The following is a 19,192-nucleotide window of genomic DNA, read 5'->3' as shown; positions in this document are numbered from 1 at the left end:
ATTCCTCACATCTCTGTGAGGGACTCTGTCTGTCTCTCAAGTAAATACAGATGCAAAACAAAATAATTTAAGATCTCCCTATCTCTTTTGGCTCCACGCACACTGTAGATTACCACTCTGATCTTCCAGAGGACCAATTTTGTCCCTCGCTATGCTTTTGCTCTTAACATATCTGTGGAATCCCTTAGGATTCTCCTCCTCATGTCTTTGTTTACCCCTCCTGATTTCCTTCTTAAGTGTTCTCTTGCATTTCTTATACTCCCCAAGTACCTCATTTGTTCCTTCCTGCCTATACCTGTTATGCACCTCCTTTTTCTGAACCATAGCCTCAATATCTCTTGAAAATCAAGGTTCCCTAAGCCTTTTATCCTTGCCTTTTATTCTGACAAGAACATATAAACTCTGTACTCTCAATATTTCACTTTTGAAGGCGTACCACTTATCAAACACATCTTTTCCAGAAAACAACCTAACCAATTCCACACTTTCCAGATCCTTTCTGATACCATCAAAATTGGCTTTTCTCCAAATTAGAATCTCAACCTGTAGACCGGACCTTTCTTTGTCCATATTTACTTTGAAACTAATGGCATTATGATCACTGGATGCAAAGTGTTCTCCTACACAAATTCTGTCACCTGCCCTGTCTCATTCCCTAATAGGAGATCCAGTGTTGCACGCTGTCTTTCTAAGTACTAATTAAGGAAACTTTCATGAGCATATTTGACAAATTCTATGCCATCTAGTCCTTTTATAGTCCCAGACAATACGTGGAAAGTTAAAATCACCTACTATCACAACATTATGTTTCTTGCAACAGACTGCTACCTCTCTACAAATTTGCTCCTCTAAATCCCTCATACAGTTGTGTGGTCTATAATATAATCCTATTAATGTGGTCATCCCTTTCTCATCCCTCAATTCTATTCATAAAGTCTCATTAGATGAGCTCTCCAGTCTGTCCTGACTGAGCACTGCCGTGACATTTTCTCTGACTAGTATCGCTACCCTTCCCCGTTTTAATCCAACCCTCTCTATCACATATAAAACAACGTAACCCCCGAACACTGAGCTGCCAGTCCTGGCTCTCTCGCAACCAAGTCTCCCTAATGGCTACAACGTCTTAAATCCATGTGGTGAACCACGCCGTAAGCTCATCCACCTTTGCTAAAATACTCCTTGCATCAGTCGCACCATGTTCAACCTCTTGATTCCTGGCCTTTTATGTAGGCTTAACCATATCTTTCTCCACAATCACTCCACTATCTATTCTGGTGCTCTGGTTCCCGTCCCTGTGCAACTCTCATTTAACCCCCCCCATGTAGCACTAGCATACCTTCCCACTAGGATATTAGACCCCTTTCAGTTGAGGTGGAACTGCAGGGGTCTGATATCCCTGATATGTGGAAGATATGAATAAATTATGGAGCAGATCCCATGCAGCTGGATTCCAGTGGTTTAGTTTATAACCCATTTGTCATTAACAAATTGAATAACAGCAGTTGTGAGTCTTTTCATTTCTGAATGCACATTTGAAAATTACTGTATGTGTGTGTTAAGAAAAGAAATTAACTTCACCATGTTTTGGTCCTATTAACTTCAGAGAGCGAAAGATGTTATGCTCAAGTTTTTTTCTTGCGTCAGATTACTCTAGTGCCTGTAAATACTAAAGGAAAGACAGTGAAATGTTGACAGCTGATTGATTAAGAATATGAATGATTATGAATTATGTTTAAAGAAAAACAGGAAGAATTTGAAGAGAGAGCTGATGTTTGGTTCTTAATGTACACTTCCCATTGATTTGAAACATTAGCAGACACTTGGGAGCGAGATGCTTACTGTCAATAAATGGCCAATAAGCAAATGGAGGAAAAAAAGGAACATACCCTTCAGTCATTTATTCTTAAGCCATGGATTCTAAATTCTAACATAATATGTAAACATTCAACCATAATGATTCATTGGGAAGGATGAATATTTGAACATTTACAAATAATCTATTTTTTTGTTCTTGCCAGCATATGGGTTTATTAACCACTTATCAAACATTACACTTGTATTTCCTGCCTTATTAAATTCTTTAACAAGTCATTTTTAAACAGATCTTTTTTTGTTGATTGTGGCGTGATCTAGAAGTACCAATGGTAAATAGATCTTACAGTGGGGAGCCAGGATCCATTTCAGCTCTTGCCCTCTGAGGCAAAATGAATGGATGTTACATCTTTTCTCAATGGAAAAATTGACCCTTAGAGTTGTGCCTGAGATCAGTTTTAGTGGGTTGCTGTGTCGGAACAACCCGTGCTGTAGCTGGGTGTTAGGGGAAAGGTATTGACACCTGTGGAGAAGGTGCTTGGGTGGCCTGTAGTGCAACTTTGGAGTTGGAAGGTGAAGGAGATGATCAAGGCCCAAGCTGTGTTTGCAGGAATTGTGCCAAGCATCAAGTGAACTTGAAGTCTGCGGCATGAAGTGAGAACAGTTTCTCCACTGATGACCTCTGTAGTTCATGAGTCATAAGTGTGGGAGAACGGGAACCCAGGCCTTGGGATGGGGGCTTGATTTTGGTAGATTACAAAGTCAGAAGACCAAGACAATATCTATCAACAGATAGATATTTGTTGATAGACAAATCAACAGCAGGGGAAGATAAGGAGGATCAGGTAAAGTTAAAACACTTGCCTATTGGCGCCACAGGCCAGACCTAAGAGTTGAAAGATCAGTTTGCCCTGTGAGAATCTAACAGTGGTAAGTCCCAGAACAAGTGGTACTTGTTTTTTTTCATAATGTTCGCTAAAACAATATTGCAAATAAAAATGACATCATCCATGTGTCCCTGATATGAAAATCATGCCACAAGAGCAAAAGTTATATGCCCGTTCACACAAAACAGCCAGATGATCAGGAAAAGTTCAGCGTTACACATTTACATTTCTAATTCACTTTGTTAAATTGAACGTTATGTTGGTTTTTTTTTGCAGAAATGCTCTTTCCCAGTTGGTGGCTGGTGTTAGGCAGGGTAATCGATTGCACTTCCAGCTGAAAGCTGACTGTTGTTCTGATGTATTCAGTTGCTGACATGATCTTAGATTCATTCTGCCCAATGAATTCCCCTATTCTCCTCTTACAAATTTTGCTTGGTTCCTGAGGCCAAGAATACAGCGAGTGTTGTGCTACTAGACTTATCATTGCCAGCTGGAGAGCAAATGAGAGACCTTGGCAAGGATTCTAAATACATTTGTAGCATGCTTTCTTGCAACTATGATAAGGGGCTCAATGGCATGGGAACCATATTGGCACTATGACAGTGTGATGGAGCCCTGCTGGTGCTTTGTAATGTTTCTCCCCTGTTGGTTAATAGCTTTGACTTTGTCACTAGCTACACCTCATGAAAAAGCCTATTACTTCAATATATTGCATTAACCATTGCATCTTTACATCACAGATGCTACAGTTGCGCACAGACTCATATTGTGGTATTTGTCTACCTCTAATGCTTTGAAAAGCATGAACATTTTTAACATTTTGTATGCACAGTATATATCTCCCCTCTTGCCTCATGCTTTGTTACATAACTTAATTAAAAATTTACTGCATAAATAATAATGCCCTTAACAGTTGCTAGTTTTATCCTGTTATCACTTAAAACAACTGTTGATAATTTCAATTCAAAATTTATGTTGAATAAGTAGAAGGGTGTGATCTTTTCCAATGTTGGCTGTTACTCTAATTCTGTAGCCTAATTTCAATATTTAGTAACATCAGTGCACATGTGGGAATAGTTAATATATATTCTAACAAAACTACCATGCACAAAGGCTTTCAATTCATACCAGATTGTTTTCAGTATGCAGTTAAACTTGTGGAATCAGATTATTTAAAACATAGCATTGTTAGCACTAAATTATTAGTGTCATATCTTCAGTAACTACATGTTATGACTATTAATTGGTTAAATATTTCACTCATAACTGATTCTTTTTTATGTTGCAGAACCTGTAAAAATCCACATATGGTTTGCCTCTCCTAGGTTTTATCCCCCTTATTTTTTCCCATGAAGGCACTGACAAAGTCTGTGGTTAAGCAGTAGTGAGAAGTTCGATAATGTCCTATTTGGTTCACAGATAGTTCAACAAAGGCAGTCAAAATAGTTGAGTTTAATCATCTCCCCACCTGAGTTCCACAAATGACATTCCCAAGAAAAAACGATCACTGGGGTTTCTGGAGCGGGCTTTTTTTTTTGCCTTTCCAAAGCCTACATTCCCCTGCTGCTTGAGGGAGCTGTGATTAATTTGGAATGAGTGAAGTTTATGATATGCATTGCGTGATGGTGCACATAGAATAATGTCATTAATACAGGTGCATCCAGGATTGGTTGTCAGCACCATGTTCTGGGGATTATACAAATTCAGGTGAATTCCCACATTGATATTTCAGATCACCATGCTTAAAATCTGCGTATCAAGTTTTTCTCATACTGCTTACTTTGGGTAAAGTAAATAAGTGGAGATGTGATCTATCCCCCTTGATAGTCACCATCAGCTGAAACAGAGCAAAAGTTAATTAATACATGAAGTATTTCTACAAAATAGAAACAGCTGTGTTTAAAAAGTATACTTGAAGAACTGCAATTGCACCCATAGGATTGGGGATATGAGGCTGCAGACGCTGAAATCTGGAGCAAAAAAAATGACCTGCTGGAGGTCAGTCAGCAAATGGGCGGTTGAAGTTTTGGGTCGAGACTTTTCATCTGTGCTGAAAGAGTAGAGAGGAGATAGCAAATATTAAGTGGTGATTGGGAGGGCTGACGCAAGAGCTGGCAAGTGATCAGTGGATCCAGGTGAGGAGGGTTGTTTGACAGATGGAGTTGTTGGGGGGGGGGGGGGGAGAGGGAAGAATGGAGATTGCGACAGAAGCTGGATGGCAATAGGTGAAGGCAACAAGGGCTGCCGATAATGGAGTCTGATCAGAAGGGAAGGTGAAGAGGAACAAAATAAGGGAGGGATGGAGGGCAGATAGGAACATTGGGGAGAGGGGTCCCAGTGAGAGGAGTATGTGGGTGATGGGCAGATGGAGGATGTGGTGGAGAGGGTGGAAATACATATATTTTGCTAGATAAAAGGAGGGGAACAGCAGTTGATCTGAAATTCGATTAGATCCACCTTTCTTCTAACAAAGAGGCCCATTATGCCCTAACCAGCCCCCAGTGAAGCTGTTTTATTCTACTTTTCCTCTGTAGCCCTGCAACCTGTTTTCTCTCAACTCTTCTTTGAGTCTTTTGCCATTTATTTGCACTATAAGGGGTAGTTTTAGCCATTTAACTTACCAGCACATCTCTGGTATGTGATAGGAAATCAAAGCATCATTTAATTATGTTATGTAACGTCACCATACCATGTTAGACTCTTGTTTATTCATGATTTAATGATATTCAAAGTAAGAATTGATAATCGTTGATTCCCTTTGAATTTAATATTGTTTTCTACTGACAGCAATCTTGGCCAAACCTTCAATGAAGTAAATACAATTCTGATAAAATAATTTAGACCGTAAGAAATCTTCATTAATAACTGGCATCTATTAATAATCAGTAAGAACTGTTGAGAAACAGGTAGAAAAGTTTAATGTTTTCTTGCAATGGTATGCGGCCTTGAAAATTTATTCTTTTTTGGGATATTTTAGCTATAAATTCTCACTAAGTAGCAAAAACCAGGAACTCTGGAATAGATATGTAATTGTTCATTGAGAGTTTCATTCACACAAATATGCTTACACGAAAGTCCCCGCATGAGCATATTATTGAGTTTAATGAAAACAAGCCTTGTAACACAATTTTTACACGTGGACTGATTTCTTTTGCATACTTGCTTCTTGCTTGGCTAACAATGGAAGTCTACTGAAGTATGATATCGATTTTTATATATATATATATATTGTTTTCTTATTACAGATGGAAACAGCTGAGTTACAGCCTCCATGCTTGAAAATGACTGGGCTTAAGGTGAATAATGTTATTAAAGTATCTTTTTAATAATCTCCTGCATGTATTCTTTATTCTTAGATCCATTTATTGTAATATTGGCCAGCTGGTGGTGCAATGGCATCAGCGCCGGACTCTGGAGCAAAGGCTCCCAAGTTCGAATCCAAGTCGGGCCACCCCAGAGCACGCTGTCCATCCGTGCCGGGTTGAGCGTCGAGCTAGCCACTCGGCCTTATAAAAAGTACAAGGGTCGAGTCAGGAACGTTCATATCGTGACCTGGTTAATCCAAAAGGAGACCAATCCCGACACCACGCGCCAGACAAGAATGGCTGACTGTCTGGTGTGACACGCTAAAATAAATTGTAATATTACAAAAAATACTAAACCCAATTGTAACAGTAGAAGAATATTTCTTCCAATCCCATGACACAAAAAGAAAACCACTGCCAATTCCAAGATAGCAGAACACTTGCAGTCGCATGATACAGGTGGACCCTACTTTTATCACTTAAAATGAGGGAGAAACTACTTCCAATCCACCCAATGTGCATCAGCACCAGTCTTCAACCTGAGACAAATAAGCTAACCAGTTGATGTCTCTTGCCCACACAGAACTACTGAGAATTGTGTCTGATGGTCTCAAAATTATACAGAGAACAAATGGTCAAAGCTAAGGATACAATGTATGCTGCGACGGGCCAGCAGGGGAGGAGCTAGAATAGTGCCATGAAAACTATTCCCTTTAACCTTTCATGAATTCACTTTCTATTCATGCTAATACATTTTTTTCCTGAAGTATATATACATTTTTGTACCAAGCACCCTATAAAACATCTTATCAAATTAAATTCACAATTTGACGTATCCTCTATTAAAAAGCATTGAAATAACTAATTTAAATTGTGAATTCTGGAAGACCAGTAGGTCTAAAAATGGTTTATTTTTCTATTCTTTCTTGAAATGAGATATGATATTTGTTCCAGCTTCCATCAATAATATCTAGAGCATCTCATTTGCCACGAGAGAGATTTGTTACAACAGCTGAAGGGATCCATTCTTTCTTCTGAACTAAATATTTTGTATCTTTAAAGTGAGAACCAGAAGTTAGGGGCATTTTATTGGCTCTGTAGAAATTTTCTGCAAATACACTGCATTTTTTTAATATTAGAACCTAATTCGTGTAATACAGATATATTATCTTCTCTGGAGGGTCCCTACTGACTTGAGTGTCTTCAACACTCATGAAATTTTGATTTAAAACTTATTGATGCAATGCCTTTTCACCATCTCAGAAATGTTTTAGAGCACTCCATATACAACAAATCATTACTGAATTGGAATGACTGGTGTGAGTCTGCCTTAATAATATGCATGTAACTGCAACTATAGTTTCATACATCCTTCAAGTCTTATTTTATGAAGGCAGTCTAATAATCCAATCATGTTGACATTAAACCTACTCCCCTATGGCAATTGAATTTGTTTTTTTAACAATATTTTATATATCCTGCTGATGAAAGCTGAAGTTATTGCTCAGAAAATAGAATTTCAGTTTTAGTGATGAGTTAGTGAACTGCAAGCATCAGGAATCAACTGGACAATTTAATTGAAGCATCCCAACACTTCACCCTGTTTTCCCAAATACAATTATTTTAAACTTTGAGCCATGCCACATAGGCATTTAATTTTTCCCTGTTTTGAATTTTCAGTTTACATTTATATTTTACATAAATATAGTTCAAATTATTGTAATCTACCTGTGTGTGAATCTGAAGCAGATATTTTTCAATATTAAGTAACTTATGGCATGATTATACTAGCACTTTTTTTCAATTTAGTGAGGAAAAAGAATTGAGTTTGGTGCAATATTATATTTGCATTGTGTAACATTAACCTGCTTCTCTCCCCAGTGCAGATTGTCCATCAGCCCTGAATGTGAGCAGCACACTTTTCACCATGCCTGCCACACTCATTGACACTGTCAGTGTTTCTGTCCCCACAGTCACCAACACTCACCTTCTCTACTACCTGCGCCTGCTCAGAAAAACAGATCCTTACTCAAAAAGCAGGCTCATTTTCAATCTGCCAATTTTCATATGTGTTGTCCTCCCAAATTTATTCCATTTTGCTTACAACTAGAAAATCTCAGCATTAAATATTATGAAAAACACCTTTGGAGATTCTGCCTATTATATATTATTTCTCCATAGTTTTTCCACAAAGCTTTGTTCCGCTGTTTCTCTTATCTGTCATTGCCCATTGGCAAAGTCATGGGAGCAGTTTTCACATTTTCTTTAATGATTTCTACAAGTTCTTTATCTCTTTTGACTATTTGGTTACTTTCATTTATTTCAATCTTAAGTTTGAGATTGTTGATAATTTCTTCTGTTTCAACATTAGAACAAAAAGTATAGACCATAGTATACAGTTAGTGATCTCAGAATGTCATAAGCCACATTCATAAACAATGAATAGACTGGCAGAAGGCAAAGATTGGGAATACAGGGAGCCTTTTCTGGTTGTAAAGTCAGTAGATGTTGTTTACTTGGTTTTCAGAAGGCCTTTGACAAGTGCCGCACATGAAGTTGCTAAACAGGATAAGAACCCATGGTATTACAGGAAAGATACTAGCATGGATAGAATATTGGCTGACTGAGAGAAGGCAGAGTGGAATAAAGGGAACCTTTTCTGGTTGGCTATTGATGACTAGTGGCGGTCTACAGAGGTCGATGTTGGAACCGCTTCTTTTCACATTACATGTCAAGGATTTGGCCAAGTTTGCAGATGATTCAAAGAGAGATGGAGGGGCAGGTAGTGCTGAGGAAGCAGGGCAACTGCAGAGGGACTAATCAGACTGGAAGAATGGGCAAAGAAGTGACAGATGGGTTACAGTGCAGGGAAGTGTATGGTCATGCACTTTGGCAGAAGGAATAAAGGCACAGACTGTTTTCTAAATAGGGGGCAAATTCAGAAATCAAAGTTGCAAAGGGACTTGGGAGTCCTTGTGCAGGATCCCCTAAAGGTTAACTTGCAGATTGAGTTGGTAAGAAAGCATTCAGAATATAAAAGCAAGCATGTAATGATGAGGCTTTATAAGGCATTATTCAGATGATACTTGGAGTACTGTGAGCAGTTTTAGAAACATAGAAAACCTACAGCACAATACAGGCCCCTTGGCCCACAAAGCTGTGCCGAACATGTCCTTACCTCAGAAATTACCTAGGGTTACCGATAGCCCTGTTTTTCTGAGTTCCATGTACCTGTCCAGGAGTCTCTTAAAAGACCCTATCATATCTGCCTCCACCACCGTCGCCAGCAGCCCATTCCACGCACTCACCACTATCTGCATAAAGAACTTACTCCTGATATCTTCTCTGTACCTACTTCCAAGCACCTTAAAACTATGTCCTCTCGTGCTAGCCATTTCAGCCCTGGGGAAAAGCCTCTGACTATCCACACGATCAATGCCTCTCATTATCTTATACACCTCTCAGGTCAACTCTCATCCTCTGTCACTCCAAGGAGAAAAGGCCGAGTTCACTCACCCTATTCTCATAAGGCATGCTCCCCAATCCAGGCAACATCCTTGTAAATCTCCTCTGCACACTTTCTATGGTTTCCACATCCTTCCTATAGTGAGGCGACCAGAACTGAGTACAGTACTCCAAGTGGGGTCTGACCAGGGTCCTGTATAGCTGCAACATTACCTCTCGGCTCCTAAACTCAATCCCACAATTGATGAAGGCCAATGCACCATATGGTTTCTTAACCACAGAGCTTTAAACGTCCTACGGACTTGGACCCTAAGATCCCTCTGACCCTCCACACTGCCAAGAGTCTTACCATTAATACTATAATCTGCTATCATACCAAAATGAACCACCTCACACTTATCTAGGTTGAACTCCATCTGGGTCCCTTATCTAAGAAAGGATGTGCTACATTGAAGAGGATCCAGAGGAGGTTCATAAAAGTGATCCCAGGAATGAAAGGGTTAACAAATAAGGAGTGTTTGATGCTCTGGGCCTGTACTTGCTAGAGTTTAGAAGATTGTTGAGGGAATCTCATTGAAATCTATCGAATATTGAAAGGCCTAGACAGAGAGAACATGGGTAGTGGTGGAGCCTAGGACCAGAGGGCACAGTCTAAAACTACAAGGACATCTCCTTCGTACAAAGAAGAATTTTTTTTTTAGCTTGAGGGTGGTGAATCTGTGGAATTCATTGCTACAGACAGTTATGGAGGCCAAGTCATTGGGCATATTTAAAGCGGAGGTTGATCGGTTTTTGAATGTAAGAATGTCAATGGCTACAGGGAGAAGGCAGGAGAATGGGGTTGAGAAGGATAATGAGTTAACCACATTAGAATGATGGAACAGACTTGATGAACTGAATGGCTTAATTCTGTTTCTATGTCTTATGGAAATGCTTTTGTAGCACTGAAAATGTTCTAATCTGAGGAAAAACATCCAATGTGTACACAATCAGCGATATGATCATTACCTGGTCATATGTTTTAATAATATTGGTTGAGTGGTAAATATTGGCAAATATACCAGTTCCGTCACTTCACACCTCCATCCCCTTTCCTCTGCCCTGACCCTTCTTCAAAATATTGTAATGTCTTTTACCTAAGAGCATCTGACACAAATGACAAGGGTGCTGACTTCGTCAATGTTGCACTGGGACATTAGCTTGGATTTGCGCTTTAAGCTCTGGAATGGGATTTGAACCTACAATCTTCCCCCTCAGAGGTGAAAGTGATACCAACAATGCCATGGCTGGCACAGCTGAAGATTATGGTTTCATTTCAAATCCATTCACTGTTCCCATCCATGATCTACAATAAAGAGTCTAAAATATTAATGCTTTGTTTGAAACTCAGTTAGATTTTAAATATCGCACCTTGTGTGTCGTCAAAACTGGTCATGCCATCTCTTCAATTTTTCAGTGACTATGGGAGCCGTACATTGCCTTTATTATGTCCAGATGTAATTACCATGTTTTTTGTTTTTTTGCATCTCATACAGAGATGTTCTTTGTAATCCAATATGTGATTTCAACATGTTAAAAAAATTGCTAATGCATTACATCTTTTCCAGCCTCACATGGCTCATATACAGTGCCTTCAAAATGTATTCACCCCCCCACCCCTGGGAAGGTTTCATGTTTTATTGTTTTACAACATTGAATCACAGTGGATTTAATTTGGCTTTTTTGGCACTAATCAACAGGAAAATACTCTTTTTGTGTCAACATGTAAACACATTTCTACAAATTGGTCTAAATTTATTACAGTTATTAAATACAAATGAATTGATTGCATAACTACTTACCCCCTTCAAGTCAGCATATAATAGATTCACCTTTGGCAGCAATTACAGCTTTGAGTCTGTGTGGATAGGTCTCTATCAGCTTTGCACATCTGGACACTGCAATTTCCCCCCATTCTTCGATATAAAACTGCTCAAACTCTGTTGGATTGCATGAGAATCGTGAGTGAACACCCCTTTTAAACTCCAGTCACAAATTCTCATTTGGATTGAGGTCTAGACTCTGACTTGGCCACTCCAGGTCATTAACCTTGTTGTTTCTAAGCCATTCCTGTATAGTTTTGGCTTTATGCTTGGGGTCATTGTCTTACTGGAAAACAACTCTTCTCCTAAGTCACAGTTCTCTTGCAGACTGCATCGGGCTTTCCTCCAGGATTCCCTGTATCTTGTTGCATTCATTTTACCCTCTGTGTTCAAAAGCCTTCCAAGGCCTGCTGCAGTGAAGCATCCCCACAGCATGATGCAGCCACCACCATGCTTCACAGTAGGGATGGTGTGTTTTTGCTGATGTGTGGTGTTTGGCTTACACCAAACATAGCATTTAGTGAGGTGAATTTTTATTACTATCAATTTAAACACTTTGACTGCACACAGGTCTCCAAAAACAGATCATCCGTTTAACTAATTATGTGACTTCTAAAACCAATTGGTTGCACCAGTGATGATTTGGTGTGTCATATTAAAGAGGTGAATACTTATGCAATTAATTATTTTGTGTTTTATATTTGTAATTAATTCAGATCACTTTGTAGAGATCTGTTTTCACTTTGACATGGAAGAGTCTTTTGCTTTTCATCAATGTCAAAAAAGGTCAAGTCAAATCCACTGTGATTCAATGTTGTAAAACAATAATACGAAAACTTCCAAGGATTGTGAATATTTTTTATAGGCACTGTAGATCGGACCACTGTGTGAGGTGGGAAGATAATCAAATTGTATAATAAGATTATCAAAATTTCCAGTGTACCTGTAGATAATTTGAGCTTTTCTTGGTTGGGCAATCAAGAACTAGAAGGCATAGCTTTAGGGTGAGAGGGGAAACATTTAATTAGAACCTGAGGGGTAACTTTTTCACACAAAGGGTGGTATGTATACGGAATGAGGAGGTGGTTGAGGTGGGCATGACAACAACATTTAAAAGACATTTGGACAGTTGCATGGATTGCAGGGGTTTGCAGAGATATGAGTCAGGTGCAAGTGGGACTGATTTTGAAGGGCATCCTGGTCAACGTAGATAAATTGGGCTGAAGGTTGGTTTCCACGCTTTACAACTCTATAAGAGAAATGGGAAATTATGACGAGGTTATTTTTCTTTCAAACATGAGAGGCTGAGCGAAGACTTCACTTGATTGTAATTTCATGTGCTCTGTAATCATATGGTCAAAACTATCTGTCACAGCTGATTAATTCTTTGCTCCTTTTAGAGAGCTTCCAGGTGGTTGTTCAATCCATCCAGACGGACCTTGATGTTTTTAGTTTTGTGGCCTTTTGTTGCTCAGTGGATAGTCCATGTACTTCGCAAGAGAAGGAGCTGAGGAATTGTGGTAAGTGTTTGTGTCCTGGAAGACTGCCTTTTGGGATCCAGCTGCCTAACATTCATTTGATCCATATGAGTGGTTTCATGTTTTATACTCCGGCCTTATCCCTTTAAGAAGTATTTAGTTTTGGAATCAAATCCTTTGTCAGAAAGCATAGGGATGTCAGTGCTACATGTTAATATTATTCAAGCTCTGAGAACTAACTTGACACTAAACAGCAGAAGAAAAGTTTTCTGGCATTCCCCTTTAATAATGCGGAAATATTCTGTAGATGGTTTGTTGTTTATGTTGTAGCTGTCAATCACCCTTGGCCATTATGAGGTCTTCAAGCTGTTGTTGCCAGGCGCTGGATCGCAGCCAAAGCCACGTCTTCATGGTCTGACAGTTCCAAGTGGAAATAAATACAAAACCCAGAATTACTCAGCAAGGAAACTGGAGAGTGTTTCTAATCTAGGTAATACTTTGCAGTGGAACTGGACTCTCTTGTGTGTTTTGAAGGATTTCCAGATAGTTGTTTGGCCCTTTGGGATGGGTGTTAAGCCTAAGCAGCTGAGTTCTGTGAAATCAACCTCCCCCTCCATCAACCCGCACCCCTAGTTCCATCATGTGTCTGGAAAACTCTTGTCACAAATACAAAAAAAAGACTAGCTCAGCAAAGGTCACTTTGTGTGAAGTGAAAACTACGCCTGCTTTCTCTTTGTTGGTCTGTGCTACAATTTTTGTCCGAGCTCTTTATAAATGGATTGATGTCCTTCCAGAGGTTATTTTAGAAGCAGATTCAACACAAGATGCAGGTATTTCTTCAAAGGAACTTCTGAGTTCTCACTGAGATACCGAGCAGAGATGTCAATAACGCTAAGGATACTTCTCGTTGCTGTCTGTGTATCCTCTGATGTCATGATCTAACAACCCAATTTGCAGTGATGGAAAGTTTATTAATCCAGAGTCCAACTCCATCTGGCTCAAAACATGCAATCCTTTCCTTTTTCTATTCCTTTAGTTTGAATAAAATAGAATAATGTTATTATGAATCCAAATTATAAGGATGGATTTCATAGATGAGGTTTATCTTCCATCATGGATAAAATTAAGGAGTGATCTATTTAAAATAGCTAAGGGAATCAATAAGATAGGCAGTAAATTTGAATGCTTACTAGTATTAATTTCCATGATGCATAAAAGACTATTCAGTGAAATATGATTACAACCATTTTTGGGTCATTATATGTCACTCTAGAAAATTAAGACTATAAGACATAAGAGCAGAATTAGGCTATTCAGCCCATCATCTGCTCTGCCAATTCCATCATGGCTGATTTATTATCCCTTTCAACCCCATTTTCCTGCCTTCTCCCTGTAATATTTGATGCCTTTACTAATCAAGAACCTATCAACCTCTGCTTTAAATATACCCAATGACTTGGCCTCCACGGGCATCTGTAGCAATGAATTCCACAGATTTGCCGCCACCTGTCTAAAGAGATTACTTGTCATCTCTGTCCTAAACGAACGCCTATGTATTTTTGAGGTTGTACCCTCAGGTTCAACACTAGCCAGGAATTACTCGGCTTGAAAAGGAATCAGAATCAGGTTTATTATCACTGGCATGTGACGTGAAATTTGTTAACTTAGCGGCAGCAGTTTGATGCAATACGTAATCTAGCAGAGAAAAAAATAAATAAAATTTAAAATAACAATAATAAATAAACAAGTAAATCAATTATATATATTAAATAGATTTTAAAAACATGCAAAAACAGAAATACTATATATTTTTTTAAAAGTGAGGTAGTGTCCAAAGATTCAATGTCCATTTAGGAATGGAATGGCAGAGGGGAAGAAGCTGTTCCTGGTTAGCTGAGTGTGTGCCTTCAGGCTTCTGTACCTCTTACCTGATGGCAACAGTGAGAAAAGGGCATGCACTGGGTGCTGGAGGTCCTTAATAATGGATACTGCCTTTCTGAGACACTGCTCCCTGAAGATGTCCTGGGTACTTTGTAGGTTAGTGCCCAAGGTGGAGCTGACTAGATTTACAACCTTCTGCAGCTTCTTTTGGTCCTGTGCAGTAGCCCCTCCATACCAGACAGTGATGCAGCCTGTCAGAATGTTCTCCACCGTACAACTATAGAAGTTTTTGAGTGTATTTATTGACTTGCCAAATCTCTTCAAACTCCTAATAAAGTATAGCTGCTGTCTTGCCTTCTTTATAACTACATTGATATGTTGGGACCAGGTTAGAACCTCAGAGATCTTGACACCCAGGAACTTGAAGCTGCTCACTCTCTCCACTTCTGTTCTCTGTATGAGGATTGGTATGTGTTCCTTCATCTTACCCTTCCTGAAGTCCACAATCAGCTCTTTCATCTTACTGACGTTGAGTGCCAGGTTGTTGCTGCAGCACCATTCCACTAGTTGGCATATCTCACTCCTGTACACCCTCTCGTCACCACCTGAGATTCTACCAACAATGACTGTATCATCAGCAAATTTGTAGATGGTATTTGAGCTATGCCTAGCCACACAGTCATGGGTATAGAGAGAGTAGAGCAGTGGGCTAAGCACACACCCCTGAGGTGCACCAGTGTTGATCGTCAGCGAAGAGAATATGTTATCACCAATCGCACAGATTGTGGTCTTCCGGTTAGGAAGTGGAGGATCCAATTGCAGAGGGAGGTACAGAGGCCCAGGTTCTGCAACTTCTCAATCAGGATTGTGGGAATGATGGTATTAAATGCTGAGCTATAGTTGATGAACAGCATCCTGACGTAGGTGTTTGTGTTGTCCAGGTGGTCTAAAGCCATGTGGAGAGCCACTGACATTGCATCTGCCATTGACCTATTGTGGCGATAGGCAAATTGCAATGGGTCCAGATCCTTGCTGAGGCAGGAGTTCAGTCTAGTCATGACCAACCTCTCAAAGCATTTCATCACTGTCGATGTGAGTGCTACGGCAATAGTCATTAAGGCAGCTCACATTATTCTTCTTAGGCACTGGTATAATTGTTGCCTTTTTGAAGCAAGTGGGAACTTCTGCCCGTAGCAGTGAGAGGTTGAAAATGTTGTTGAATACTCCTGCTAGTTGGTTGGCACAGGTTTTCAGAGCCTTACCAGGTACTCCATCGGGACCTTCTGCCTTGCAAGGGTTCACTCTCTTTAAAGACAGCCTAAAATCAGCCTCTGAGACGGAGATCACAGGGTCATCAGGTGCAGCAGGGATCTTCACAGCTGTAGTTGTGTTCTCCCTTTCAAAGCGTGAATAGAAGGCGTTGAGTTCATCTGGTAGTGAAGCATCGCTGCCATTCATGCTATTGGGGGGTTTTGCTTTGTAGGAAGTAATGTCTTACAAGCCCTACCAGAGTTGCCGTGCATCTGATATCACCTCCAAACTCGTTCAAAATTGTCTCTTCACCCTTGAAATAGCTCTCCGCTATTGATGCGTTAGACAGGTATCTCATATTACCCTCATATAATGCTGTTTTTTGGTGTTGCTAATTCAAATTCAATTCTTTTGTCCAAACTTATCTGTAGTTGTGGGGTTATGTATGGAATTTCTGTAGTAATGTATTGCTAAATGTTATATAGTTAATAGCTGTTCTCCAATACAGCTAAAATCTTGGTGGCCTAGGGATCTTATCACGCACGGCTCTTTTGATCTTTTGCAGGGACCATTTTCATTGATCCCAAGAAGGAATGAGTTTGCAAACATGCACTCAACAGCCTTGAAGAAAATAAGTAAACCTCTTAAAGGACAACACTAAGACTTCACCTTTTTTGTATGGTAAGATGTAATATATTGACAGTGAAGAAAATTGATCCCAAAGTCACTTTGGACTGAAGATTTTTTTTTCCAAAAAAAGAAATGCTAGAGGATAAGAAAAGTTTAACAACCGTCTGCTTTTTAAATAAAAATAAAAAGTTAATAGTCTTAATGGCTGCATTTGCCCCTCAAACCCATACAGAAGAATTTTGTGAGATAATGTAGCATTTCTTTACTGGAAACAACATCAATGATAAAAATAAAGCAAGGTCGACCTTTACTTGTTGAAGCCCCCTGCATTATGGTTTATTGGAAAACTTGCTGAGCACACAGAAATGTGGTAATGATAAAAAAAAAGGAATTTGTGGATTTGTTGAGGAATCTCTATAATCCAAAGCCAAGCAAAATTGTGCAAAGATTTAAGTTTGATTCTCAAGAAACAGTGGCTGAATTTGTAGCTGAAATTGTCACAAAAGAGTAATTATGGCAATGCACGCTCTTAGATGCTTAACCTCAGGTTAGTGTGCAGAACCAACAATGCGGTGGTCATTATTAGAGTGAATATAAGCTCTGTGAACACAGTGGAATTATCAAATAAATATGTGCAGGACTTGAAAATGAAACCAGGTGTTCTGCATAACAGCACAGATTGAGGACAAACTCGAAAGCAAATTGTGCTGAAGCAACTTGAACATCATTTTAAAATGGTAAATAAAAGCTGTGGAGGAAACATACTATATCTGAATGCTGGATCAGGCAAGAAAAGGGTCATTTTTGTGCTTTAAAAAGACATTTGCACAAGTTGAGCAAACAAAATTAATAAAGTAAATTCAAAAAGTTTGCTCAAAATTTCCAGTTTCCATTATTCTCACAACGTAAAGGAAATGAAGACTCTAATATAGATGTGTTTACAATATTTAATGAAGCAGAGGCATTTAACAAATACAGAACCACTGATTGTTATCTTGGAAAAGAATGTTGGAGATATTTGAATTTTAAACTCTGTGGAGTGTAACACTGATGAAACAGACTGAATGAGCCATTGGGTGGCCTGAGGTCACAACATTTGAACTTAAAAAGGCACAGCTAATTCTGAAAACCTAAACAAGTGAATACATGGAAGTGATCAGAGTTGCTGACTTTGACGGCGAAATACCACGGACAAGTTAAAACATCACTACAAGTTGTTGTTATGATCTCAGGACCGAACGTTTTGGGAAGAGGCTTCTTGATCAAAATTTCCCTAGATGGGAGGTGTCCATGAGTGCAGCTGCAACATTACAGAAAGGGCTAGGGAGACGAACAGAGCTTTTCAAAGCTGAGCTGGGCACATTGAAGGGCACCCAAGCCAAAGCCCATGTTGATCCTGTCTCTCTACCATGTTCATCCAGACAAGGGCAATGCCTGAACCAATGAAGCCAAAGTTAGGGACAGAAATTGACAGGCTTCTCTGAGAGAAAAAGAACTGAATCTGTTGAATTCACTAAATAGTTACACCCATTGTGTCAGTGTTAAAACACAGTGAATCCATTAGGAATTGTGGAGATTACAAGTTGACTATAAATCAAGTCCTGATCCTGGAATAGAAGAATTATTCTCAGTTTTTCCTGCAGGTCAGCAGTTAACTGAAATGGAAATGAGTCATGCATATCAACAGGCAGTTTTATAGAAACAGTCCAAGAGGATTTTGACTGTCATCACACACAAGGGCTTGTTCACAAATGGTTGACTACCCTACAGAGTTTCCTTTGCACTTGTTATCTTTCAAAGGACTATGGAGGAAGTGCAAGTGTTCCTGTATGCTTGAACGATATTCTGAGGAGGGAAATCTTGAGAGATGAACAGCTGCAGAATCTGATAGAAGTGTTGCGCAGATTGGAAAAGGTAGGGTTGTATCCAAAGACAAGTAAGTGTGCTTTTTTGGCGAATGGAGCATTGTATATGGGGCACACTGTGTGGACAGTTGAAGAGAAGGTCCAAGTCATTACCAGTGCAGTTTCCCCAATTAGTGCAGCTAAGCTGAAGGCACGTGTGTGATTGCTGAATTATTATAATTAATTCTTGTCAAATCTGGCAATTGCTGCAAAAGGATGTGAAGTGGAAATAGACTGAAGCTCAAGAAAGATCTTCTGTGCATTCCAAGGTGCATGGTGTGCTGATGTGCCAGTTTGCTACTCAAAAGCCAGAGAGTTTGGTCACCATGGTGTTGCTGTGTCGTCTCATCATATGTGGGATAGTTCTGAATAACTGAGAGGTTTTTACGTCAGCAGCAGAGAAAAAGTACTCACAGCAAGATGAAGAAGGTTTAGCCATCTTGTCTGGAGTGCATTAGTACCATAATATCCTGTACAGAAACCCCTGATTTCCCTGTTCCATGAAGTAAACCCAGTGCATCAACTTGTTTCTCCATGAATTGAAAAATGGCTTTAACCATGAGAACTTGTGAATATACAATTGCTTTCAAAACAATGAACTAGCATGTGTAACATGCTGTAAGGTTTCACTGCTAAGGCTAATGTAATGGCTTCCTTGTAATGTTCCACTGCTAAGGGAATGGTTTCTCTGTAGCAGCAGTGTTTGGGTTATGACTA

The 19,192-nt window shown here is 39.4% G+C and overlaps 1 protein-coding gene across 1 annotated transcript in view; it reads left to right on the top strand.

The window, feature by feature from the left end:
• acbd4 (acyl-CoA binding domain containing 4) overlaps window positions 1–19,192 on the top strand; it is a 245,714-nt gene that overhangs the window by 73,283 nt on the left and 153,239 nt on the right. The window contains exons 12-14 of the mRNA XM_073071607.1: window positions 5,945–5,995; window positions 12,732–12,851; window positions 16,507–18,485. Coding sequence (XP_072927708.1) covers window positions 5,945–5,995; window positions 12,732–12,842 — 162 coding nt within the window. The 3' untranslated portion in view covers window positions 12,843–12,851; window positions 16,507–18,485. The remainder of the gene's footprint in view (window positions 1–5,944; window positions 5,996–12,731; window positions 12,852–16,506; window positions 18,486–19,192) is intronic.

This window comes from Hemitrygon akajei, chromosome 18 (genome assembly GCF_048418815.1).
Source record: "Hemitrygon akajei chromosome 18, sHemAka1.3, whole genome shotgun sequence".
Taxonomy (NCBI): Eukaryota; Metazoa; Chordata; class Chondrichthyes; order Myliobatiformes; family Dasyatidae; genus Hemitrygon; species Hemitrygon akajei.
The sequence above is the reverse complement of the archived record's forward strand: the minus strand, read 5'-3'. Positions and strand labels throughout refer to the sequence as shown.